Source organism: Rhodamnia argentea, chromosome 11 (assembly GCF_020921035.1).
Source record: "Rhodamnia argentea isolate NSW1041297 chromosome 11, ASM2092103v1, whole genome shotgun sequence".
Lineage (NCBI taxonomy): Eukaryota > Viridiplantae > Streptophyta > Magnoliopsida > Myrtales > Myrtaceae > Rhodamnia > Rhodamnia argentea.
Window position 1 is genome coordinate 9,784,289 of NC_063160.1, and position 25,519 is coordinate 9,809,807.

General features: G+C 39.4%; 4 protein-coding genes across 12 annotated transcripts; 2 read left to right on the top strand and 2 right to left on the bottom strand.

The window, feature by feature from the left end:
• Positions 1–1,861: 1,861 nt before the first annotated feature.
• Positions 1,862–4,434, top strand: LOC115752397 (salicylic acid-binding protein 2-like). The gene is made up of 3 exons (XM_030690552.2): positions 1,862–2,299; positions 3,157–3,294; positions 3,998–4,434. The coding sequence occupies exons 1-3, from the start codon at positions 1,940–1,942 to the stop codon at positions 4,283–4,285; spliced, it is 786 nt and encodes a 261-aa protein (XP_030546412.1). The 5' UTR covers positions 1,862–1,939; the 3' UTR covers positions 4,286–4,434.
• A 5,622-nt stretch (positions 4,435–10,056) lies between these two features.
• Positions 10,057–16,907, bottom strand: LOC115752392. 9 transcript variants are annotated; one of them, XR_004016736.2, is made up of 14 exons: positions 16,655–16,907; positions 16,460–16,522; positions 16,271–16,327; positions 16,094–16,192; positions 15,552–15,638; positions 14,890–15,456; positions 14,333–14,800; positions 13,254–13,315; positions 13,057–13,162; positions 12,866–12,945; positions 12,432–12,719; positions 12,072–12,273; positions 11,932–11,968; positions 10,057–10,308 (listed from the first exon to the last, which is right to left on the bottom strand). XR_004016736.2 is itself a non-coding variant. In XM_030690544.1 (12 exons), exons 1-12 carry the CDS (start codon positions 16,718–16,720, stop codon positions 12,201–12,203), a joined length of 2,016 nt encoding a protein of 671 aa, XP_030546404.1. In that variant the 5' UTR covers positions 16,721–16,907; the 3' UTR covers positions 11,855–12,200. The 9 variants fall into 9 exon arrangements, 1 of the variants encoding a protein (XP_030546404.1); XR_007196918.1 differs by lacking the exon at positions 10,057–10,308 and adding an exon at positions 11,573–11,812; XR_007196920.1 differs by lacking the exon at positions 10,057–10,308 and having other exon boundaries at positions 11,855–11,968; positions 12,072–12,239; positions 12,432–12,489; positions 12,611–12,719.
• A 582-nt stretch (positions 16,908–17,489) lies between these two features.
• LOC115752396 (pentatricopeptide repeat-containing protein At3g50420) lies at positions 17,490–21,105 on the top strand. The gene is made up of 2 exons (XM_030690551.1): positions 17,490–19,919; positions 20,043–21,105. The coding sequence occupies exon 1, from the start codon at positions 17,565–17,567 to the stop codon at positions 19,674–19,676; it is 2,112 nt and encodes a 703-aa protein (XP_030546411.1). The 5' UTR covers positions 17,490–17,564; the 3' UTR covers positions 19,677–19,919; positions 20,043–21,105.
• A 279-nt stretch (positions 21,106–21,384) lies between these two features.
• Positions 21,385–23,454, bottom strand: LOC115752393 (GDSL esterase/lipase At2g23540-like). The gene is made up of 5 exons (XM_030690548.2): positions 23,139–23,454; positions 22,890–23,020; positions 22,538–22,786; positions 22,084–22,339; positions 21,385–21,768 (listed from the first exon to the last, which is right to left on the bottom strand). Exons 1-5 carry the CDS (start codon positions 23,380–23,382, stop codon positions 21,545–21,547), a joined length of 1,104 nt encoding a protein of 367 aa, XP_030546408.1. The 5' UTR covers positions 23,383–23,454; the 3' UTR covers positions 21,385–21,544.
• Between the last annotated feature and the right edge of the window lie 2,065 nt (positions 23,455–25,519).

Here is a 25,519-nt window from a genome sequence, read left to right on the forward strand (position 1 = left end):
TTAATAACGAAATTTTTCGAAGAGACTCTTGCACTTATTGATGTTGAACTTTAATAAGGAGATTCCCGATGAGAGTCTCGTCGATCTTGAATACGGGCTAATTCTCACTCATCTTGAATACATGCTGCATCAAATGATAATGGGTGCTGTTTGAGATTTTTCTATGGCTGTTTTCCCTATCCTTTTAGCTAGGTTTAGCTTTTGTGGTTATGGCCATTTTTGCCAATTAATCTTTTGAAGTTTCATATTCCGATTCTCGAAATGAGCTGGGCTTTGCTTAACATAAGATTTGTGGTCTCAAAACCAGCTCAGCATTACGATGCGATAGGGCTAGCTGGACTCAATAGAATATTCATTAGTCAACTCGTAGAGCGATAAACACCAACCCACTTTCAGCGCGTGCCTTATCCACAGTTGAACTCACAGAACGACGCCATTACTAGTTGATGCACAATGGCAACATCCAAGGAAAGTACTAAAAAATTCTAAATTTACTGTATTGGTATTAATTTAATTCTAAACCTTTTAATTGGATTAATTTAGTCTCAAACATTTTTACACTAATACCAATTCAATCTATCCGATAAATTTAAGCCGACAATCGCTGATGTAGACACCAGTCACATGACAACACTAACGCTAATGTGAAAAAATATTTTAAAAAAAAAATCAAATTATTTCTTTTCTTTGTTTTCTTCCCCCGTTTATGGCCCACTAAGCATTGGCCATGACCCGTGAGGGTTGGCTTTGCCCGGGTGAGGTCGAACCCCGTCACCCTCGCCAGCCATAAGCAAGGGATGACCTCGCCTAGCCCAGGGGGAGCATCAGCAAGGGTCCCCTCACTAGATTTGGCGAGGCCGACTTGGCCTGAGCAAGGGTTGGCCTTCTCCTCGGATGCGAGGTTGACCCTCCCCTAGGCCGGGGAGAGACTTGCGGGCCTCGCCCTCACCCTCGCCCAAGCGAGGTCCGACAAGGCTACCCTTGTCTAGGTGAGTGCCGGTCTTGCCGGATCTAATGAGGGGGGCCTCGCCGATGCTCCACCTAGACTCGTCGAGACTAGCCCTCGCTAACTAGGGGTTGTGGTGGTCATTGGCAATAAGAATAGGGGAACAAAAAAGGTGGAAAGAAAAACACGTAAGGGGAAAAAAGTAACAATAAAAAATGCAAAAAATTATTCGAAAATTATAAAAATAATTTCGTGTCAACACAAAAAGTGTCACGTAGAAGGCTAGCATACATATCAACAGTTTTCGACCTAAATTGATTGGATAGACTGAGTTGGTATCAATGCAAAAAAACTTAAGATTAAATTGATTTAATTAAAAGATTTAGAACTAAATTGATATTAATATAATAGATTTAGAATTTTTTGGATTTTTTTCCCCATCATCCAATTGTCAGTCAACTTTTGACCCAAAAAATGAAAAGACAAAAAAAACCAGCAGTGCACTGGCATTTGACATGAAACCACGTTTTCCAATGTTCTGATGACGACATCTTATCAGTTTGCCGAAAGAGTACTTGTCTGAACCGATCGTTTACATTTGTTTTTCAAGATTACTTTTTAGTATACTTACTTCTATTTTGTATGTATAACGGTGACGAAACATCCAAATTATTCGATCTAACTAATTAATCTCCGTGGAGAAGTTCGAATCTCTTCGTCCAAATGGGTTGGCCTGGTAGGATTTTTACAAGAGCGACTAAAAAGAGCAGGTAGAAAAATCTTCCAAGATATGATTCATCCAGAATATTTATTTAATATTTTGTCAAAATCATTATGGGGGCATCAATGTCAATTCCCCCTCGTCCTCCTCCTCCTCCTTGGCACGATCGGGAAACCAAACCAAACCAATTATGACTCGAGTACAATCTCCTAAAAGATACTTGCATCACCAACAAAGCCAAACCAATAATCCTGCTGCGGGGAGCCGAAAGCATGGAACACCACCATTTCTTACTTGTGCACGGCGCCTGCCACGGCGCGTGGAGCTGGTACAAGCTCAAGCACCGGCTCGAGTCGGCCGGCCACCGCGTCACGGCTCTCGACCTCGCCGCCTCCGGCACCCACACGAAGTCCATGCACGACATCCGCACGTTCCGCGAGTACACCGAGCCGCTGCTGGAGCTCATGGCTTCGCTCGGGGCGCACGAGAGGGTGATCCTCGTCGGCCACAGCTTGGGCGGCTTGAGCTTGGCTCTCGCTGCCGACAGGTTCCCGGAGAAGATATCGGCAGCTGTCTTCTTGACGGCTTTCATGCCAGACACCGCCCATCGGCCGTCGTATGTGTTGGAAGAGGTAATCTCCTTTGAGAACGTGCTAGATTCTAAAAAGAAATTCGTATTACAGGCTTGTGGTTGAAGTGGGCCTTTCTTTTTGCATTTTGGAGATTTCATATTGTTAAAAATTTGGGAACCAATAAGCAATCTACACATATATGTCATTAAATCTGTCAATTTGTTTGACTGGGCCATACTTGCACTATTTGCCTTCTGTACGTTGTTGGGAGACAAAGGAAGAGGAAAATGTGAGGGCCGGTCGAGGAACCCTATCAGGGACATATAGAAAGTTTAGGACTCCATTTAAATTTGATAAAAAGTTTAGGACTTCAACCTTGTTTCTTTCCTAGATTTGGATATTTGCATGTATAGTGTCTATTTGCACATTATTATACCATGCCCGAAAGTGCTATCGGGGTAATAGCCGGTTGCTCTGCATTCTTAATTTAAACAACTAAAGTAGTTTGTGCGACATATTTGGCCTAATGGATGACTAAGCGTCATACCTTAATATAGTATCAAAGTTGATGTACGGTGGATTTTTTCCTCTACTATGACATATCGTCCACCGATTGCGAACGAAAAAAATTGCACTTCGCCAAAGTACCACAAAAATTCCACACGCCTTTATGAGAGCTCACATAAAATTAATAGTTATCGCACAACGCTTTTAAACTTGGGTGGCGACAAATTGTGTTATCGGTATTGCAATAATTTGCCATTTTGACCTTACAATAAAACGTTGTACATCTCCCTCGTAAAGTCAAACAAATATTTGCATAATCTGGATGACTAGATGTAGGGTTTGTCTTCGTGACAAATTGTATTATGAGTATTATATCTTCTCTTCTTGCCTTTGTCCTTGGAATGCATAAGTATTGTGCAAGGGCTCCGGAGGGAGCATGGCTGGACACCCAATTCGCGCCCATGGGAGAGCCCGACAATCCCTTGACATCCATGTTCTTCGGCCCCGCCTTCTTGTCATCCAAGCTCTATCAAATGTCTCCTCTCGAGGTACGTATTCTTTTGACCAAAAAGAGAAAAAACGAGGCACGTATTCCGACTTTTATCCCCGTTAAGATAAGATAACGAACCCATGTGAAGTTCTGACTATTTGTCGGAGAAAAAAGGAAAAAAAAAAAAACATCTACACCGAAAGCACGTTGCAACATTACCTTGCAAGGCATAGGATTCTATTGTAAAGTCTGCTTGAATCGGTCGATGACCTTGCAATAATACATTAGCCAGAATATCAATACGTTATTGCAGTTTAGAATTATTTTGGTTTTGATCTCGTTATTTTGTGAGATTGCAAACTAGGGATAAAAGCTGGATGTCTACATAGGGTACTCGCCCCCCTCCCCCAAAAAACTCTGAAAATGCCATTTGTTGTTTATTTTTCTAAGGCGATTAAGTAAAACGTACATAATTACTTTACCCTATTGAAAATGCAACCGTTTTCTTGGATTTTCAAATTGCCCTTACTCTGTTAAAACTCTCGATGGTACTTAATTATAAGAATTTGTGAATGCTAAGAGTAGAATTCTAATTGGAGATTTACGATGTAGAAGTATCGAATATAAAATTGCACTTGCAAATTATAAATTGTTTATCATACATTTAACATAAGACAATTACATAAAACCAAATGATGTGGCGGATTGCCGGTGCCTTACAAAAGCAATCTACAAATAGGGAATATTAATATTTTTTGAAGGATCTGGAACTCTGTAAGATCTTGACGAGGCCAGGGTCGTTGTTCCTGGAAGACCTGAGAACGTCGAGCAACTTCACCCGCGAAGGGTACGGGTCGACCGTGCGGGTCTACGTCGCGTGCGGGCAAGATCTGGGGATACCTCTGGAGTTCCAACGATGGATGATCGCCACTGGTGGGGCCGACCACGTCGTGGAGGTGGAAGGCGCGGATCACATGCCTATGCTCTCGACGCCGCAGGAGCTTTGCGATTGTCTGCTGGAGATTGGGGCTAGGTACGCACGTGCCTAACGTTGCGACGGCGTAGGGGGGCTTCGGCTATGTCCGATAGTTTGTGGTTTGGGTTTTTCGGATTCTGCTTGGTTTGTGTTTCCTTTTCGGTTGTCGGGTCGGATTCGGAGAGCTATTGTATTGTTTTAGCTCGTATGTGATCCAGATAAGCTCTTTACTTCCTCAAGAAACATAAGGTTTGGATCCTTGTGGGTCGTATCATGAAAAGGGCATCGCACAGGACAAGTCTATTTAAAGACACCGTACGAAACACAAGTCGACGACGCAGGAGTTGAAGCTCCAATGATTCACCCTAAACGCGGAATGCTACTATACAACCCTACCCGATAGTAGCCATCCGAAAATGACGTGAAGTTTAACTTCCCCACCATCACATCTCTAAATTGAAGAAAAAATATTTTTCTTCCCTTCATTCCCGAAAATACCTCCGAATTTTACGTTTTAAATTCAAACCAATCAATTTAAGGACTTTACTCAAATCTATTGTACCTTGGATATGCTTAAGTCAAAAAGTCACTGGCCAAAATATGACATCAGAATGTGCTCCATTATCATGGAAACTCGAGTTGTACTAATTCATCTCCTTTTCGCAATTAATTGCGAAAGCATTATTTGATTTTGGGTCTGTTTAGATTAATTTTCACTTAAACTTTTTGCTTCTAAATCTGGCGGTTCACTTATTTCGACCTTTGTTTTTTTCTAATTCAACCATTCTTGAAATATTTAAGATCAACCAAAAAGACCGATAAATCAAATGATGTCTAGAAGATTTGAATTCATGACTTTTTATTCTAATACAAAGTATGGGTGATTGATTCCAGGATGGGTAAGTTCAAGACCCGAAACCCGGAAACTACTATGCTATAATTGGTTCTTAGATTTTGAAATCGGGAACTTACCCTATTTTTTTGGAACCGATTCTAGAACCTACCCTACTTTTCCGGTCCACTTTTAGGGTCTACTCGAGAATTTATTTATTTTTTCCTTTTTTTTATTTCATTGTTACAGCAAAATAATATAAGTAACAAAAGGGCTCAAAGTAAAAGATGATCATCACAAATCCATATCCGCCAAACACGTAGCCACATATAACTATGAACAATAAAAGTTTAAACACGTAACCATGCATAATTATAAAAATTAAAACTTCAAACACGTAACATAAAACATAAATTATAAAGGTCCTTCCCCATTCATCATAATAAATTTCTAAACTCCATTATCCATTAATCAAAGAGAAAAATATTGCTCCAAAGAATAGAGATAGAGGCAACAAAAAATGAAGAAGAAACAAATAAGGCAAGACAGAGTTAAATAAATGACATTTGTAAGATTTGAACTCAGAACTTCCTACACCGATACCAAGTAAGCACTCGGGGCACTAGGGTTCTCTCGGGAAAGAAGGCTTTGATACCATGTGAAATTTTATGAAAATGCTATCAACTATTCTAAAAACTTAAATTATTAAATGAAAATATTTAATATTTAATTATTCTATCATTACAAATTCAGCTTCCATGTAACATGCCACGTGGTCTTTTAGTCAAAAGTTGAATATTGAGCTTTTCCTCTATATGCTTTGATTAGAGCAAATCAATTATTTATTGAAGAGATACAGACATATTTACGTTTAATTAGAGGTTGAAAATGGTTTAGAACGCATATTTGACTAGTATTTAATGGTGGCAAGTCATAAATAGGTTGTCTTAAGTTTTAAAAGTGGGTCATGGGGTTACTTAAAAATTTAATGGGTCATAAATGGATTAGCTAAGATAACTATTTTAAGTGAATCATAAATAGATTTTCTCAATATTTAACAAAAACCAAATGTTTTAATAATCTATTATTTTATTTTATTTTTTCTTTTATATTTCTTTTTTTCTTTCTTTTCTTCCCCTTTTTTTTTCATCATTTTCCTCCTACCCATTTTTTAATACTCATAAATAGGTACTGACACCTCCGATCTAGTATTAGGTCGGAAGAATTCAAACTCTCAGATTTAGAACTAGATCCAAAGAAGAGAGCTCCCACAAATAGATCAAGGGAGAAGAAGAAACGAGAAATGAACAAAAAACAAATACAAAATCAACAAGAGAGGGAAGGGAGGGTGAGACTAGTTAAGACCCTCTTTCACGGCGAAAGGTTGAAGAAGACGATGAAGAAATCGAGAGGAGAGAGAGGAAAGCGGGGAGAGACTTTACGGTTGTCCTTCAAATTACAAAATTTGATGAAAGTAGGGCACTTGCATTGATCCCTTGGTGCTCGCTCTTTGATGTTTTTTTTTTTTTTTCACAAAGTTGAGGTGACTAGACTGATGATAGGACACGATTGATAATGTTAACAAGAAGGATAAAATAAAAAAAGAACAAGAACGTTCACGGGCTACCAATCTAAACGTTCGTTTGTAATGGTTGCTTAACATTTCTTGCTCAACTATAATATGTATACATAATTAACACTAAAAGAAACTAGGTCGTTGCAGCTACCGATGCAAATCACACATTCCCATAGTCCATCTTATGGTCAAACGGAAATATCCAAATATACGCGTAATTTCTTTCGATCGTAATGCGATACTAATTACCGCAACCAATGAGAACAATTTTTTAATGCGTAAGCGGTCAACTCACATAATCAAAAGAAATTAAGCCTTCGATTATTTTAAGAAAAATCAATAATTTAAAAAATATTTTCCTAATAATAATCGCTTCAAATAATTAATCAATAAAAAAATATTATTATTATCGACAATAATATATATCTAATCATTTTTGTGGACAATGATAATAGATTTTGTTGGTTCATTTTTGCAAGGGTTACAAGCAATCATTTTTTATGAAAATATTTTTCCAAACATTAATTTCCGCAAAACAAACGGAGCCTAAGAGAAAAAAAGAAAAAAATTACCAAAAAAGCCCTAAATCTATTGCAATTGTGCCAATTCAATTCTAAACTTTTTTGTTTGACAATTGAGTCCTAAACCTTTTTACGTTTTGCAAATTGAGTTCATCCGATCAATTTGGTCGAAAATTGATGACATAAACGCCGGTTGTCTTAAAGACATAAGAAAAATTAATGAATAATAATAATTTCCACATCAACGCCGACAGTGCCACGTAGGAAGGCCGACTCGTCCATGTCATTAATTTCTAGCCAAAATTGATCAAATGAATTCAATTGACAAAATAAGAAAATGTTTAGGACTCAATTGGCAAAAAACATGTTTAGATTGAATTAGCACAACGGCAAAAGGTTTAGAATTTTAGTATTTTTCCCAGAAAAAAAAATGGATAGTTATACCCCGTGGACAAACATTTTCCGAAAGCATGAGTGTAACTACACCATGTCCTATGATTTTGGTTCAGAGGTCAGACCACGCTTACCCGATGCTCAGATGATTTTTTTTCTTCCACCACTTTGAGAATGAGAAGAATGTCATCCCTTGATCACGATTTTGGAACTCAGGTCTTGTTTCACTCGCTGCTTGGGCTACAGGAGTATGAACCCACAAGAACTCCTCAACACCGTTTATCTGATAGCACGTGAGAAGTCCACAGTCTCTGCCAAAAGAGAAGGAGAAATGTACTTTAAGCCCTCCAATAAGTGCAACCAAATTGCGTCTAGGCTCTTGCACCGCCTGAAAGAAGACCTTCCTGTATTGATGTCGTGGAACCTGTTCCCAAATCCCACCCCAAATAAACTGGAACCTTCACGAGGCTGCCTTCGCCAGTAAGCGTAATAACCTATTCCAACATGGCCAGCACGATGTAGTCGGCACTAGTATTTAAGTTGTGATCTTGTGCACCATGCATATATTCATGTCAAAGTGCCACATACTTCGATTCCAAGATGAGTTCCTAACTTATCCTCAAAGATCCACAGATTATAGTCAAGTCTTGATGATTAGATGCAGGTGTAATGGATTCGGATCGATCGAGATGTCTTCGTCCAGTGACTTTCTTCTCATGAAATAAGCAAACACAGCATAACACAAATATGTATGAAGAAACTCACTTAACTAACCTTTTGAGAAGCGTTTCCTCTAAGTAATATAGGAACTACCTGTTTGCTTCGTTAACTTGATATTGATGGATCAAAAGGTGAGAAGGACTGAGTTAATTGAAACGAGTAGCGTACTATGCAACTATAAATTCATCCCCAGATATATACACGAAGTTTCCCTTCATTTTGGCTTAAAATGGTTGGAAAATTGGGTGTACAAAGTTTCAGTGAAATCTTTCAGGAGACGGTCATAGTATCGCCCCCAAAGGCTGGTCGAGTATGGGTGAGCAATTCGGACCGCACCGGGCAGGTTGGTCCGATCCTTAAGGGGGGTGGTCCGATCCTCGGTTCCAGGTGGATGGGACCGGCTCGGACCGCCCAGACCGGACCACCTATAATATATATAATTATTTATATATATAGATATATACAATTAAAAAAATGAATCTTTCATTTGTTTTCAATGTTCATTTCTTAAGTCATTTCCATTGTTAGGTTGTACATTCTTGAAACTCAAACAGTCCCTTAATGTTAAAAATACGGTATATCCTATTTATTATGGTCTTTTCCAATACATTGTATGGTGAGTGTATGCTGACATGTTCTTTCCAAAAAGAAATGATTCAATCGATTCATTTAATATAGTGGTAACAATTTCTTACTGTTCATGCGTTTCGATTGTTCATTTCAATAAGTAATCCCGTATTTTGTTTCTGTACACCGCTTGGAAGTGAAATCCGTTTAGTGAACATCACTATTAGTATGTCTTCGCCACTAAATTTTTTCTATTCTCGTCATTTATATATCTCTATTGTATCAGCGGTTAGACCAATGTCATTGTTAAACGTACCATTATATGAAGACATGCCTTCATTATGAAAGTGAGCAAATTGAACGAGCCTTTTTTTTTATTCAACCGGAGGTATAGATTATAAATTAACATGCAATCGAAGCATATTATATTTCAAGGGTTAGATTTTAGCAATCCCGCCGGGCCGAGACCGAGACCGGCTCGTTGGTCCCGATCCGGCCCAGTCCTAGCCCGATCCTTGATCCCGAAAATTTGGAGACCGGAACTATTGGTCCAGTCCCAGATATGGAACCGCAGACCAAACCGATCCAGACTATACACACCCCTATGGTTGAGTACCCTCCTACCAGTACTCAGCCTTCGCTTTAAGTAGCGAGTGGCTAAGTCAACTACACAATTGACAATAGTTCGGCTCTAAAGATCCTTTCTATTCATCTAATCCAATTCTCAATTATAAGGAGACCCGCTTTCCCATCATAAGTGGGTAGGTTCCCCTTCCTAAATCGGGCAACTTGCTCATCACTTTGCAAACTCCAAGCATATCGGCCTTAGTGATAGGCTGGTCAGGCACATCCCTTGCCTCCTGCGAGTTAGGAATTGGATCACGATTATCCTCTGGTCTCCTTGTCGAAGCCACAACTCTAAAACCTTGAGACATCTCCAGTGCTAGAGGTAATGACCTATTTGCCTCTATCAAATTTACAAAGCAAAGCATCTCTAAGTCAAAACTCATGATCACCGGATCCAAAATGAAACTTCACCTCAGAATCTGACAAAGAATAACACCTTAAAAACTACCACACAACCGCGCAATGTCCCATAGTATAAATCGAAAAAGATCGTAAACTGTTATACCAACAAATGATCATACTCCTCCACAATAGGTATAAGGAATGACATAGCCGTCTGCCCACCCGATGGACACAGCCTCACAAATAACCACGATAAATCCGTTCTCAAAATGAATATACAACAAGCTAATTACAAAAGATCAGCAACCTAAAGTCTACCAAAAAAGAATATATACATTTTATCAACTTAAACAAAAAAACTCAAATATCAAACTACATTTCCAGTGACTAACCAAACTAAACTCGACATGAGTTATCATACAAACAAATGTACAACTATCTCGAAAAGTACCAAAATCAACAATTGAAAAGTCTCCCATTGACACGGCTCTCGTCCTACTCATCAATAATCGTAGAACCTGAATAAGACAAATGGTATGAGCAAACCACCGCCTAGTGAATAGTCTCTTCTGAGCAGATCGGGCACTACAATGCACATTTATAAATAGTGCCAGAATATATTTTTCAAATCTAGTAATAATATACTTACAAGATCAAACAGGAGTTATATCACTTAACCATAGCTTTATGCATATCAGAAACATCAATTCAATCCGAAACATCAAAGCAAATATCAATTGTCCAATTCATCGATCAATCTGGTGATTAATATCAAACTATAACATCGCTTAAAGCCTACTTATATCAGCTGGTGGCTCAGCCCAAACATTTATCATGAGAATAGTATGCATACCCACAACCTCTCAATGGGCTTGGTTAATAGCACCAATAAGCGTAAAACCATCAGCTCATCCTCCAATCATAACCAATTCATAAACCATATCATAAATCAGGTTCACAAAATAATAAATATTGATCATTCACTATTCACTCAATCAAGTAGATTACATTTTATATTCTCAAACCATTTTAGAACATGTATTTTCAGCCTAGACTCTCGAATCTTTTGCTTTGCTTCTTACAAACTATTTCAAGAAATGCTTCATGTCATTTCAAATCACCAAAAGGATTGTAAATGTCCAATCCAACTTTATGCAACAAATATATGTTGAACATCACTCTTCCTTTTTAAGAAACATTAGTCCACGATGCCTCTTTCATAGCTTATAACATATTTATTTCCAATTATTTTAAGACATGAGTTTCCAAATCACAAAGAGATATGACAATCCCTAAAGCTACTTCAAGTAAAAATCCTATCAAATAAATGAGAAACAAATATTAAAATCAAGTAGATAACAACCTTAACAAAGACTTGATTAAATTAAGCTTATTTGATAACACAATCATGACACGCCTTCCAAAACTCGCTGAAAACGGAGCAAGCTGCTGTGTGACAGCTTGCACGTCAAGACGAAAAATGGCTAGTTCAAAATACCACGACATCTGTTTCAAGTGGGCATGAAGATATTGGAAAGCTAACGCGGCATGATGAAAAGTAGACCTTGCCTCCGACTCAAAGATGGATACAGAGGAGTGAAAACTAGCATCGAAGTCTGTTTCCAAAAGTATGTAACAAACTTCAAAATTGCACTCTGATGAAACCCTCATAGCAAATCTACTTCTGTAAAATCTAGAGATCCACGACACTCTCAAGTTTCTTTACAACATGATTTCATAGCTCAAAAACCTCCTGATTCAACCCACCCACTCAGAATCGCAACTAACTCAGAAATTCCAGCATTAACCGACCACCTCTTCAATTAAGTATGACAAAGTTTGAATTCTTACCGAGCACTTCAAAATGGTGTAAATTTGACACGTCAAGATGGCCCCAGCACCTCTGAAATTCCCTGACTCCTCTCTCTCTCTCTCTCTCTCTTTCTCGGTTATTCCCCTTTCATCTTTTTTTTGTTTTTTGCCGACCCCGTCTTCCTTTCTATTTGCTTCTTCTTAGACCAACTGCGACAACAAATAAATGGGCTAGGGATGAAGCTTCAAGGGTTTAAGTAGGGCACATGTGTTACATCCCTCACAAACGTACCTTCGAGTGAATAGACATAGCAGAATGTTTAGATTACCTCAGTGTATATTGGAAATAATGAAGTGGTGAGTCCTCTGCAACAAATTGAAACACCCAATGTTACTGACCTGAAAAATCTTCAGAAGCACAGTACTCAACATAAGGAAAAATTACGATCTTCCTTTATCAGCCACTTACATAAAAGGTGTCTTATTGGTATTATGCCCTTCCATTGCAAGTGCTGGAGTGGGCAAATGTATCAGGAAATGCATCTCATTCTTGCCATCCTCAAAGTGTAACTCTCAAAAAAATGATGCCTTCAATCTCTTATGTCAACTTCCCCTCACCCACTCTTCCCATACATCCCTTGTTAAAACATAGTTCCAGGAATTCTGTTAGACTGCCACAGAAATCTATGCAGTTCAGATGTCTCTAGCATCTATGTCAGCCATCACAATTTGACATGCTCCATGCAAAATTTCAGACACTACTGACACATGTTTACATGAAGAAATTTCACATATAATTAAGATCGAAATAGTCAGGAAGAAAGCATACCGTCTCAGAAGAACTTTAGGGTTATAAGGAAACAATTTTTTCTGATGGAGACTTTCCACTGAATATTTTAAGGACAGCAAACATAGTTTAGCTTTGTCAAATGGCTTTCCTCTGGTTCCTTCGAGTTTATGCCCATGTCTGAATTTTCCAGTGCCATATGGCTCCAGATGAAAATTTACCTTCTGACGGGAAATTTTTCTTTCCTTATTTGACGACCATTTCTTTGCACTCCGCACATATGAAAATTGTAAGAATGCTTCCCATGATTCAGAGATCAGTCGCAGGCACCTTAAAAGAAAAAGAAATGCAAAGAGAACAGAATCAAACATGTCTAAAGGAGAAAATGGATATCCGTGGTTCAAACATACCTGGATTTCCTATTTTAGCAACATGAGAATTGGAAAACTGAAAACCATTTCCAAGAAAGTGCATACCGTAGAAGATATTCTGCACAACTGATTCCTGTGTCCTTAGATATGAGGTAATCAAGAAGCACCTGATGATCATATTTTATCTGCAGATCCAAAAGCCAAAAAGTCTTAGGACTTACAATGATACGAAACAAAACCAAAAAAAAAAAAGACCTAAAATAGGGTTTTGGTCAAGGACAATCTGTGAAACATACCTCTGCAAGGAATGAGTGGAATAAGTTTAAAGGATTAAAAAGATTTGAAAGGTGCATAAGAATATTTTCCTGCGAGTCTGGGGTTCTCCCTTTTACTTCATCAAACCTGCAAGCAGACCAAGAAGTTATAAAAAGAATAACATAATTCACTTAACTAATAAGAATAAGGAAGTAGCATTTTAAATTCTTCAGCTCACTTTTCAGATCCAGGAATCGGAATGCAAAGCACTTCCAAGAGCACTTTAAATAGAAGGTCATCCTAATGTTAAACAGAGAAAAGAAGTCAGTGCACTCCATCAAATCATTTACACAGAACATTGATAGCTAACAAACTAAGCCTTGATCCAATCTCACTGAATACAAAATTATTAGAACGCCATGTAATTGGAGTGTAATATAAGCAAAAGAAATAAAAGAACAGCAACATAAAATCAAATAAACAGATGGTACTTTAATTTAAATAAATACATAAAGCTTTGTCATGGTTAAATTACTTCATTAACCCACACATGAATTCACCCTCTTTTTGTAAGTATTATGACATTCTAACTTCAAATATGCGAATCTAAACTGCCAACTCTGGTAACAACCAAATTAGCTCCGCATTAGGATAATCGTAGAGGATGGAAAAAAATTTTGAAGCACAATATACAATAAGATTGTAGAAACTCCAGAGCAAATAATCAGATCAGCAAAGACAAGGACAATATCTTCTGTACTGACAAATGCCAGTACATGTGTAGTAGACGTGAGCCTTGCTCCAAAGAGTAAGCTTGCTCATATTTTAACATTTAGACCACAATCAGAAACAGCCACTCTATTGTACAGGCAAAAAAATTCTACCTTTGGTCCTTAGAGTAGAACTGCCAGAAAAAACCCTACCCTTCCCCAAAAGCTCCTGTCACCTAAATAGTACATGTATAGTAGACGTGAGCCTTGCTCTAAAGAGTAAGCTTGCTCAAATCTTAACATTTGGACACTTGTAGAAACAGCCACTCTATGGTGCAGGCAAAAGAATTCTACCTTGGGTCCTTAAGAGTAGAAATGCCAGAAAACACCCTACCCTTCCCCAAACTCACAACTTGTCAACCCTTCATTTCTTGCTAATGCAATAATTATCCGGTTCTGTACAGATCAAAAAGGGAAAAAGCGGAACAGGCAAAGCATGACAAGTGTAATTGCTAAATCTCCAGAGAAGTAACCCTCATGAAACTTTTAACAGTAAAAAATGCAATCCTCATAGGACTTTCGACTGTCAGAATCAAGAAATGCAAACCTCCTGGGCATATAGCTGAATGAAGGATGAGCCAAAATGCATGCACTCCTCAATGTATAATTCACTGCCTCGATGGGTATCGTGCTGAAGGTTCTGACAGAGCCACTTATAAAGCTCTTCTAGAACTTTCTTATGACTGCAATATTCTGGATGTGAACTTAAACATGGTTTTGTAGATAGGCATTCGCATTGCTGATCAACCACCTCTTCATTGAAAATCAAACTCAACGAACACCTGATGAAAAGGAAAATAGCCTGCCTCTTTAAGTGGTACAGATTGGTACCTTGAATGTTTTCCTCAAACATGCTTGCTGAAAAAGGGGAGCCTTCTAAACTGTCATCTCTGACAGGCTCAACCATACTTATTTGTTCTGACATAAGATCTTGAAAGTATTTATGCAGAAGCTGCAACCATAGGATGAGAACAGAGCCCTCCAGGCCCTGGCCACTGAGCCTAGTCATCAGCATCTGCAATTACTAATATCTGAGCACAAAGAATGTTCCCAAATAACAAGTAGAATTGACACAACCGTAAAGGAAACTTAGGTGGATCGTACCAACAGCTTATGTCTGAAGTATAAATAGATGCGAGCATCATCATGTTCTTCTTCCTTGCCAAGACAACATAGGAACAAACTGGGAACAAGTTTGGTAATGGAGAAAAGAAGTTGATGCCCATTAACAGAACCATGTTGAACCTTTTTATTATCGACTTGCTCCATCACTGAACTCAGTAACTGAGTAAAATATCCAAGAAATATGAACTTCGGCATTTGGGGACCCATGTGAGCACACTTTGGACCAACATTAGCATCATCCAATAAATTCCAAGGTATATGTGAAATAAAGGAATTCAGAGAATTTAAGTACGAATCAACTAACTGATCCTTAAAATCTTGCTTCAAATATTTCCAAATGCAGCGCAAGACCTGAAAAATTCCAGCCACAGTGGACCAGTTGGCCTTTTGCAGCTTCGATTTGATGGCAGGATCATGACTTTCTGAAACACCATATAAATCTTCATGTTCCCTTGTTATGGTAACAGAAGAACACGGGTGAATGTTTCCTATTGACAGTTCAGCATAAACAAACAATAAATGCACAAAGAAGCCCCATCCTTTTCCCTGCAGATCAGAAGAGCTAATGCTAAGAGCCCTTAGAACAATAAAGCTGGCACACGTAACTGATCTAACTTTGATGATAACAAACAAGAACCTACATAGGCAGACAAAAGCTCGGAAATTGCCAAAAGGACATTGCCTGTCAAATGCTGAACATGTTGACTGTGAACCATTAGAAAACGCATCTGCAATGAGAGCACATAGGAAACCAGTCAAACAAAGTATAGCAGACATGTAAAAAAGTTTGCCGACTATCAGTAGCAAGAGACAGAAATCAAGAGAGGGCAGAATGGCTAAAACAGCAAATAAGCCATAAGATATCCTGCAATGGCAGTGCTTTAGAGTGTACTGATCACATATTGCAATTTGGCTCCTCACCAGGACTAGTATTTGTTAAAACCTTCGTCCACTAGCAACAGGAACAGTTGAAATTTAAACCATAAAAATGTGGGGGAAAACACAAGAAATATGTTCTATAAATAAAGGCCTGTTTTTCCCATTATCACGTCATTTCCATCACACTTATGAGTTATGACAGAGGTAGAGATTAAACAGAGTACAAGAATAGCGGAACTAAATGAACATCCATCAGCTTCATTCCAAAGGAAACTTTGCAGCTCATTAGCATTGAGCAACTCACCAAATCACCAACAGTTTTGCCCAAAAAGATTTGTTCCTCAGAGTTGAGAGCAAATTCACCTGAATCCGCAATCTGGGTAACTGATTTTGCCTCCGCGTCCTGTTAAGTGACAAAGACAGCAATCAGTCCCCAAACTATCCACACACACAGAGTGGGCAGAGAAAGAGAGAGACTGACGCCATCAGAGGACACATCAATTTCTTCACCGGTCCAGAGCCGAATTTCTCTCAAAACCTAAAACGACAATCCAATCAGCGCTCAGTTAACCTTGTCAACATGTCCACACACATTGAGAAAGTCGAACAGGCCTTTAACATCTAAAGACATGCGAACACAAAACGCGAACAGGAAAAGCGAAACATGCACCTTGGAGAGAGCGATCAATAGATTCCTCTCCTCTTCTTTGCTTACGGAAGAAACTTCGATTACCTGCGCAAAGGATAACCATGCACACACACGTACATCGAATTTTCGACATCGTAAGGCCAAGCGACGGTGAGAGAACACGGGTCGAGGCGTCGAAGGAGAAGGAAGTCACGTGAATGAAATGATGAGACTCACAGCGCACGGTCGAAGATGGAGATCGATCAGACTGGAAATGCGAGAGAACTGAGAACCGCCGGACATTTTTGCCGGCGACGGCGACCGGCGGGGGATGAAGACCTCTTTGAAGCTGGAACGGCGAGGATAGCTAACCTCCAAGGACTTTAACTTCAGTAACGAAGTCAAACTTTGTGAAGACCTCTTTGGACGTCGTTCCGTCGGCTCCTTTTCTGCTCGCCTTCCCCTTCGTTTCTTTAATTTTTACTCTCCGGATTCCTAACTTCCTATTTCACGTGATAATCCGTTCAAATAAGGATAATTACACAAATAACATATTAAGTTTTGATCAAATATTCTGAATTTTTAATTTATTTAATGGGTAATTGATCTTTAACCTAATATATAATATTAATTATAATTTTTAATTTATTTAATATAATTATTAATTTAGTCTCTAAATTTTATAAAAATATACAATGTTATTTTTTCATTAATTCAACTTCAATAATAATATTTAATATTTTCATATAAATAATAAATTAAATTAAACGTGTACTAAAAATTTAAAAAATTCATTAAATAAAAAAAGTTGCTAACCTACAATCCGACAGCAGTGTCGGTTAAATTTGACGATACAACCTTTTAATCAATGACTGTTTTATGCAAAACATGCGATGATGGTGTGTGAACCTGCAATTGAGATTCTATCATTACTGATAATGTCTGATTTTCCTTAAATAAATTGAAAGTTTGTATTAAAATTCAGAAATAACGTTAAACAAATTTAAAGTTTTCCACGTTAACTATACGTGAGGCGAAGCTTCACCCTGCCCCCACCCTGCGCCGTGAAGTCTCGGCTTACCTTCCAGTAGTTGGTAGTTATCTTCACTGTCGGATCTGGCTGTGAAGCTACTGGTCCCAGTCGTTTATGCCGCCGTCATGGGAGCCGTCTTCCTTGGCTTTGCTGATCCAAAAATGCGCTTCCGTGACCACCCTCGAGATTGTGCGTCGGCTCCACGCTCTCGCCCTCACGACCCACGCCATCTCTCCGTACGTGAACAACAATCTTCTCTCCATGTACGCCCGTTGCGCGTCATTGGACAGCGCACGGCAACTGTTCGACAGAATGCCTCAAAGAAACATAGTTTCTTACAATGCGCTTATCTCGGCTTATTCTCGGGTGCCTAGTCAGGCGTCCTCAGCCGTGGGGTTGTTCGCCCAACTGGGTATTGAGGGGTTGAGGCCGAATGGGCTGACTTTCACCAGCTTGTTTCAGGCTTGCTCTTTGCTCGAAGATCGGTTCATGAGTTCTTTGCTGCATGGTTGTGCCGTGAAATGTGGATTTGCGGATAATATCTGCGTTCAGACGTCTATTCTTGGCATGTTCACTAGTTGCGGGGATCTGCAATCTGCAGGGAATGTCTTCCGGTTTATAGTTGATAAAGATGCTGTTGCATGGAACTCTATGATTTTCGGGAGTTTGAAGAATGATAGAATCAGTGACGCTCTCTGCTTATTCAGTGAGATGCTTGCATCTGGTATTTCTCCTACCCAGTTCACATATTCAATTGTCATGAATGCTTGCGCAAAGCTGGAACATTATACCTATGGACGGATCATCCATGGCCGAGCAGTCATCTCTGGCATCACCTTTGATCTGCCTATGGAGAATGCCCTGCTTGACATGTATCTTAACTGCAGTGACATCAATACTGCACAGAGTATTTTTGATAGAATGCAGAATCCAGACATTGTTTCTTGGAACTCATTGATTTCAGGGTATACAGAAAATGGTCATGGAGATTTTGCCATAGAGATATTTATACATTTACGGAGACTTTCATTTCCTAGACCTGATGAATACACTCTCGCAGCTGCCGTTTCTGCAACAGGAACATTCTTAGTCAATGACTGTGGGAAGGCTCTTCATGGTCAAGTCATTAAAGCGGGATTTGAAAGTAGCTTCTATGTTGGGACTACACTAATCTCCCTGTACTTTATAAATGGAGAAAATGGGTATGCTCATAATGTTTTCCACTCATTACCGAAGAAGGATGTGGTAATCTGGACAGAGATGATCACAGCCCATTCTAAATTGGCAGATTCAGAGACTGCAATAAAATATTTCTATGAAATGTACGAGGAAGGCCATAAGACTGATAGTTTTGCTTTAAGTGGAGCTTTGAGCGCGTGTGCTGATCTTACAGTTCTCAAACAAGGAGAGATGATACACTCCTTGGCTGTAAAAATGGGATATGATGTGGACATGGCTGTCTGTGGTAGTCTAGTTGACATGTATGCTAAAAATGGAAACCCTCAAGCCGCTGAGTTAATATTTTCTGATGTTTCCAACCCTGATTTGAAATGCTATAACTCAATGCTTGGTGGATATGGCTACCATGGGTTGGCAGAGAAGGCGTTGAAACTATTTGATGACATTCTTGTGGCCGGTCTACTTCCGGATCAAGTGACCTTCTTATCGGCACTCTCTGCTTGCAACCATAGTTGTTTGGTCAATGATGGGAAGATCTTATGGAATTGTATGAGAAACTTTAATCTTAGACCAGGCCCTAAGCATTACTCATGCATGGTCAGTTTGCTGAGCCGAGCAGGATTACTGGAAGAGGCAGAGGAAATGATTAACAAATCACCATACTATGATGACCATTTAGAATTGTGGAGAACCTTGCTTAGTTCATCTGTAAATTATCAGAATTTGCGCATGGGAATTCGTGCTGCTGAGCATGTTCTGAGTTTGGACATGGAAGACATTGCAACTCATATCTTGCTCTCTAATCTTTATGCTGCTGCAGGGAAGTGGGGTGTTGTGGCAGAAACTAGAAGAAAGATAAGAGGGCTCGTGATGGATAAATATCCAGGACTAAGTTGGATTGAATCCCAGGATACAATTAATGTGTTCTCTTCTGGTGATCAGGTACATCCAACTATAAGCAAAATCCAGTCTGAACTTAACAGCCTAATTGGAAACATGAAAAGATCAGAAGTTGATGAGGTTAATTCAATAACCTGTGGTATCTAGAATGAGGAGTCCAGATTTAATAGTTCTTTTCCAGTGAAACTTGGTCATCAGCACCAAAACAGGACATGTTGATCTCATCGCATATCATAGGCAACCTCCAGCGGACACTGAGACACCAGAAAGAGAGAGAGCAGATGGCTGCTCCCCTGGCAGAGCTGGTAGATTTTTGGTCTGTTCTGGTTTACTCTCCATCCTCAGATTCTTCTCCATCTGAGCTTGACTTACCTATAGCTCACAGAAAAGGTAGACATTCCACTGCTAATACTCAGCCAATCTATACTTCTCTGAGTTATAGTCATGTATCTTCTCCCTACATGGTATTCCTCTCTTCCTTGGATTCTGTTTTTACCCCTAAATCTGTCACAGAAGCATTCTCTTATCTTGGCTGGGAAGCAGCAATGAAGGAGGAATACCATGTCACAAGACGAAACATTCTGCACACGAGCTCTGCAACACTTGGCCCTCCTGCCTTCTCCAACGTCCAATAGAAAGAGTCAACTATGGCATGAAATAGTTACTGTAGCCAAGAATTTTATGTCACACCACGACCCCGGAGGCTCTGAACAGAGCATAATCTTGCCTGACTGCTCTTGGATCAGCAGCATACCCAAAATAAGGGTACACACTGCAGAGAAGAGGGTAATTGTTGGCTAGTAAGAATTGGACTACATGTCCTAATAAAGGAGCAGAACTAGCTGCAAATTAAGCACCTGGGTTAAACGTTGTCGGGACAGACTGCGGAACAGTAGTAACAGGTAGTGAATAATTGCTAGCTTCCAATGCTGCTTTAAGACCTAAATGACAAGTATCACAAAATGAGGTATATCACCATAATTGGCTTTTTGCCAACACACAGATAAGGGATGTTGACGGAATGTGTGTAAAGTCTGATTATTCCCTTAGCAAAGACATCAAGGTACATCTTGTCTCAACCTAGGCGGATAACTCCAAGTTCCCAATTTCCAGCACCACTTGGATTCTGGTGCTTCTATATTACAGCAAGAGCATGAAGTTTTTTAATGTTCTTCGACTCGTACCATGGGCTGGTTTTGGGTTGGAGAGGTTGTCTCCATGAAAATTAAGGTCAACCGACGACACATTGACTCTGTATAAAGCAGAATTAGTGAAACAGATGTGAGATGTCTCGACCGAAGATAAGGGTACATTCTTTCAATAGGGAAAGATGAAAGCGTACCTATGACCAAAGAAACAGAAACAAAACTGAGATGAAGTATGAGACAGACACAATTCTTATGCAGCATCTATGGCTGTTTCAAGAGATGAGACAAGGAACCAACTGAAGACTGATGAGTATTGAGAGTCTGAAACTCTGAGATTGATTGAAGCTATCATCTTCCTAGTCTCTCATACCATACAACTCTATTCTTTTTTTGTTGGATGAGTTTGTGCATACTGGCATTTTATTTTTGAACTGTGCTCCCCTTCTTTCTCCCGAATTTGAATCCTGCTAATCTAAGTAAACGTTCTTACGCTTTCATTTTCGCAAGTCATTAAATTTCCTCTAAACAACTTAGACAGCTGTTTTAATAATATCAAATGGAGTAACTTCCCACCATGTGAAATTGATCAAGGTTTGCAGCTCAAAAGAAACAAAGGAATTCAACCGAGGAAGACTAAAACTCCCTGTTTGGCTTTTGTCAGGCTTACCATTTCCTTCAGAGTGGCTAATGTGTGTATATACAATATATCTCCCCAAGAAGGTTGGATATTTATTACTTATCAACAAGAAGCTGCAAAATTGCCAAGGCTTGTACAGAAATAGTAGATGTACAGCTCCCATGATACAAGAAACGGTAATTGCACGCTGGGCCACACAAATTATGTTACAGACATTATAAAGAAGTCAGTCAAAGATCTCGAAGCTGTCTGAGATTCATCGGAGAGACGAATCTAGTGTCTCCATCGACCAATTGTTTTGCCAATATGAGATTGGCTGCCTCGCTTGGGTGATAAGGATCCCAGAAGACATGTTTGGATCGATCACTGCACATGCTTGATACTGGACCACATGGTATGATCCCAGCAAATTGTCCTCCGTTCCCACAGCAAGCTGTACTGGCCGTCGTAAAACCTGCATTACCAAACATGTACCCGGGAACAGTCGGAAGTTAAGAAATCAATGAGAAGATTCCAATATATTTTAGCATTTAACAGTCGATATCTGCCTCAGGTTGGGCTCGAAAATAGGCGCATGCAGCTCTAACTTCAAATCAAAATGACACAGTACTCAAATGATGGTTCATGATTATACCGGATTTTCGGATGCACCGAGAAAGTGATATTTCAAAGTAAGTCTCGTGTATCAAGAGTACCATAGGATATCATTGATTAGCAATAATTTAGCAAGCGAAGCAGTAAAAGAAGATGGACTTATAATGAACTTTACCGTATTTGTCATAGTTTGTGATGAGTTCCATCACAAGATCGTAGACATTCGCGTGGACGAAAGTGGCTCCCGGAAGATTTTCGTTGAGTTCAGTGAGCAGATCCTGCAGCCTGCTATTGTACTGGCGAGCCAGTTGGTTCGCCAAGTCGACACATTGATCTGAGCTTAACCGGTTTATGGTCTTTTGATAAGGTATACATCCAATTGGACCCACGTCCCCTAATACAAACTTCCGAGCATCCAGTTGGTAGAGTCGCTGCATCCAATTATGACAACCATGAGGAAAGAATTGTACTAAAATGGATTCGATCCAATTTGAGTTAGACCCAATGACTCTACCAATTGGGTCGAGTGAGTGAATCTCACATGAGTAAACATAACCTAGGAATGAAGATAAATCTAATCCATGGCTTCCCTTCTAGAATTCAAACAGCGGGCAGAATCATTTGGGTACCGTAAGTTGGTTCCTCAAGTGATTGACCATGTCGTCAATGAAAGCGTCGGGGGTTTGAGAAGCCCGGGCACCAATGGAGAGGACCGGAAGCAGGTAATTGTTGAGGAAATCATTAGCCCCGACCGTGATCGAGAAGATCGATTTGTCCATCAAGAAGTTTCTTGCTTGTGATGGTCCTAAGAGCTTGTCGAGCTGCTTCCTTGTGATATTGAAGTAGTCAATTTGGATGTCCAAGCTCAGCCTATTTATCTGCAAAACATGTATATGATAAACTTCCATAGCTTTAGATGACCCATGCATGTGCATGCATGATAAGCAAAACATTGTGTGTTCTTCATCTTTGGGTGCTTACAAATATACTTCCAGTAGCATTCAGAACCCCTCCTCCCCCAGATGCATAATTGACTCCATTCAATATAGCTTTGCCAGTTGAGTTTGGAGCCAAAAATGGGACAGCATAGTTTGGTTGTCCCAGTTCTTCCCCTGAAAATAGAAGATAGAAAATAAATAAGTATAATGAATATTGTGAAGTAAAAAACTATAGCCTAAAAATCACAAAAAGCTAGATAAATTAATTAAGAAGAGAAGGAAAGTCACATACCAACAATGTCTCCAATGGTTCTTCCATTGGTGTATCTGCCAGTGGGATTCCCTCCAGAAGCTCTGAAATCAATCCCATTTGGTAGGATGTTTGCCTTGGACAATGTCTGCAAATAATTGTTGTTTCCAGCATCAACCAAGGAATCACCAAAGATGAAAGAAGCATCAAGGCCGGTATCCTCTTGAGCCCTCACACAAACCAACAAAAGCACCAAAGCCACCAACACAATGGGTTGTTTGGCCATCTCTCCTATTTAAGCTAGCAAAAGATCCATGAGAATCACAAGCACTAGAATCACACAATTCTGCTCTTAGGGAAAGCCCACTTGAGAGCATATTTATAAGGGTCCTCCTTCCACGAGGGGTTTCAAAAAAGAATTATGCTTAGGTGATTTGCTTGGGGAAAATTATCAAAAAAATCACAAGCCATTGCAATTATTCTAATTCAATCATAAATTATTTTTTTTTTTGCCAATTCAATCCTAAATCTTTTGCATTTGTGCCAATTCAGTCCATCCGGCCAATATGGAAGAAGAAGAAAAAAAAGAAAAGAAAAGAAAAGAATAAATAATTTGGAAAATATTAAAATATCATTAAAAATTACCATGTCACCGCCGATTGGCCAAAGTTTAGAATTGAATTAGCACAATCGCAATAGATTTAGGACTGAGTCGGCCAAAGTTGGCTCGATGGACTAAATTGGCACAAAAGTAAAAGGTTAGAACCGAATTGGCACAATTACAATTAGTTTGGGACAATTCTTTTGTAATTTTTTCGATTTACTTGTGAGTTTGTATTGTTTGTTTAAGCTTCAATTCAGTCAGTTATAAGAGGAGTAATGAGGTAGTTGATCAGCATTAGGGACATTTTCCAAACGTGTCATGAGAGTAGAGATCTTGCCTTTGCTATAGGCAAGCGAGCCACCTCATGGGGTCAAAGCCAGAGGATATCGCCATGATATATGACAACCTTAAATTAGAGATTTGGAACAATCTAGGAGCTGTTTATGGATGATGTTTGGTTTTGGAGATGAAATTGGAAGCAGTCGTGCACCAATTGGCAATGAGATGACATCCACTGTTCACCTCCCCTAGTAGAAAGCAATTAGAACCCTACAAGTAAAGTATATACAGTGAGGCGATATTAAATTTGCACGAAGATAACACGATATCGTCAGCCAGAAAAAGGATAGATTAAGAAGGAAGTTTTTGGGTATGCGGAGTGGAGTGATTCCAACATCCTTCAAGAAGTATAATGCTGAAAATATACCAAATTTGAAGCATAGTTACAAATGGTTGTATCTCGTTAGATGCAAGAGTAGGTCATGTAGCAGAAATCGAGTCGTGGGGGTAAGTAGTTGAGAGGTTGGACCGTCATTGCTTTTCTCATTTTCTGGCAAATTCTCTAAGATTGCAACAATGGTGCCACCCAGATACCACGCTTGCAGCAAGCTAGATGAACAATTGGAAATATTTAAGTAGAAGTCATGAAAGTATGAAACCCTTCATTGAGCCGACTCCAACATGGATTAGGAAATCCATGTTTTCTTGCCTTTTCGAATTCACAGAAGGTGGTGACGCAGTCGAATGGACTTTCTTTATACAGGCCGAATTCGACTCGGATCGAACTTCGTCCATAGGCGCAAATCCGTAATACGAGTAGCATGCCTATGATGAAAATTGGCATATGTGAAAAGTGTATTGTCTCTACTATGGGTATTAATCATTTGGGGCATTCTTCGATCTCTAATTTCACTACTTCCATACATAAGTATCCCACTTTCTCTCGTATCCCATCCATTTTTCTTATGTGTTGACACCCATGTTCAGTTTCCCATCCATTTTAAACCTCTTTCATCCTTTAGACCTGTTTTGATTAATTCTAAGGTTTTTTTTTTTTTTGGTAAGGTAAGTATATATTGATCTTTCCAAAGAGCTAGTTACAAAAGGAACCGGGCACAAAAACCATGAACTAAATATGGCACAATATGTGACATAGAGAGTTCAATGGTGAACCGGCCGCAAAATACAAGGAGAAGGTCGAATACATGTAAGAGCCGAAAAGGCGAGTGGAAATAACACAGACCAAACAAGGTTGAGAAATATAAAGCATTTGCATGACCCAACAAAAGTAGAGATGTACAAAGTAGGAAAGCCACACAGAAGCAAGTGGAGAGGCAAGACTTTGAAGGAGCAGCCCCAAAAGTCCAGGCAGAAGAAGCTAGGGACCTCACGAGTAGCTCCAAAAGAGAGCAGCAGCAACCAAAAGGAGGGGAGATCCAAGAAGGTTGGGGAGCTAAAGTGGTCGAAGGACGCTGAAGAAGACAAAGAAGCACAGTAAAGACGGCAGAAGAAAGCGGCGGGGGTGTTGAAACAACATGTG

Coding starts and splice junctions, on each gene's coding strand:
- LOC115752397 (XM_030690552.2), top strand. CDS start 1,940: ATGGAACACCACCATTTCTTACTTGTGCACGGCGCCTGCCACGGCGCG. Junction 2,300..3,156: donor CGTCGTATGTGTTGGAAGAG/GTAATCTCCTTT, acceptor GGAATGCATAAG/TATTGTGCAAGGGCTCCGGA. Junction 3,295..3,997: donor ATCAAATGTCTCCTCTCGAG/GTACGTATTCTT, acceptor TATTTTTTGAAG/GATCTGGAACTCTGTAAGAT.
- LOC115752392 (XM_030690544.1), bottom strand. CDS start 16,720: ATGTCCGGCGGTTCTCAGTTCTCTCGCATTTCCAGTCTGATCGATCTC. Junction 16,193..16,270: donor TTGATGTGTCCTCTGATGGC/GTCAGTCTCTCT, acceptor GTCACTTAACAG/GACGCGGAGGCAAAATCAGT. Junction 15,639..16,093: donor GCAAAACTGTTGGTGATTTG/GTGAGTTGCTCA, acceptor CTCTCATTGCAG/ATGCGTTTTCTAATGGTTCA.
- LOC115752396 (XM_030690551.1), top strand. CDS start 17,565: ATGCCGCCGTCATGGGAGCCGTCTTCCTTGGCTTTGCTGATCCAAAAA.
- LOC115752393 (XM_030690548.2), bottom strand. CDS start 23,382: ATGGCCAAACAACCCATTGTGTTGGTGGCTTTGGTGCTTTTGTTGGTT. Junction 22,787..22,889: donor ATGCTACTGGAAGTATATTT/GTAAGCACCCAA, acceptor CATGTTTTGCAG/ATAAATAGGCTGAGCTTGGA. Junction 22,340..22,537: donor ACTTGAGGAACCAACTTACG/GTACCCAAATGA, acceptor AATTGGATGCAG/CGACTCTACCAACTGGATGC.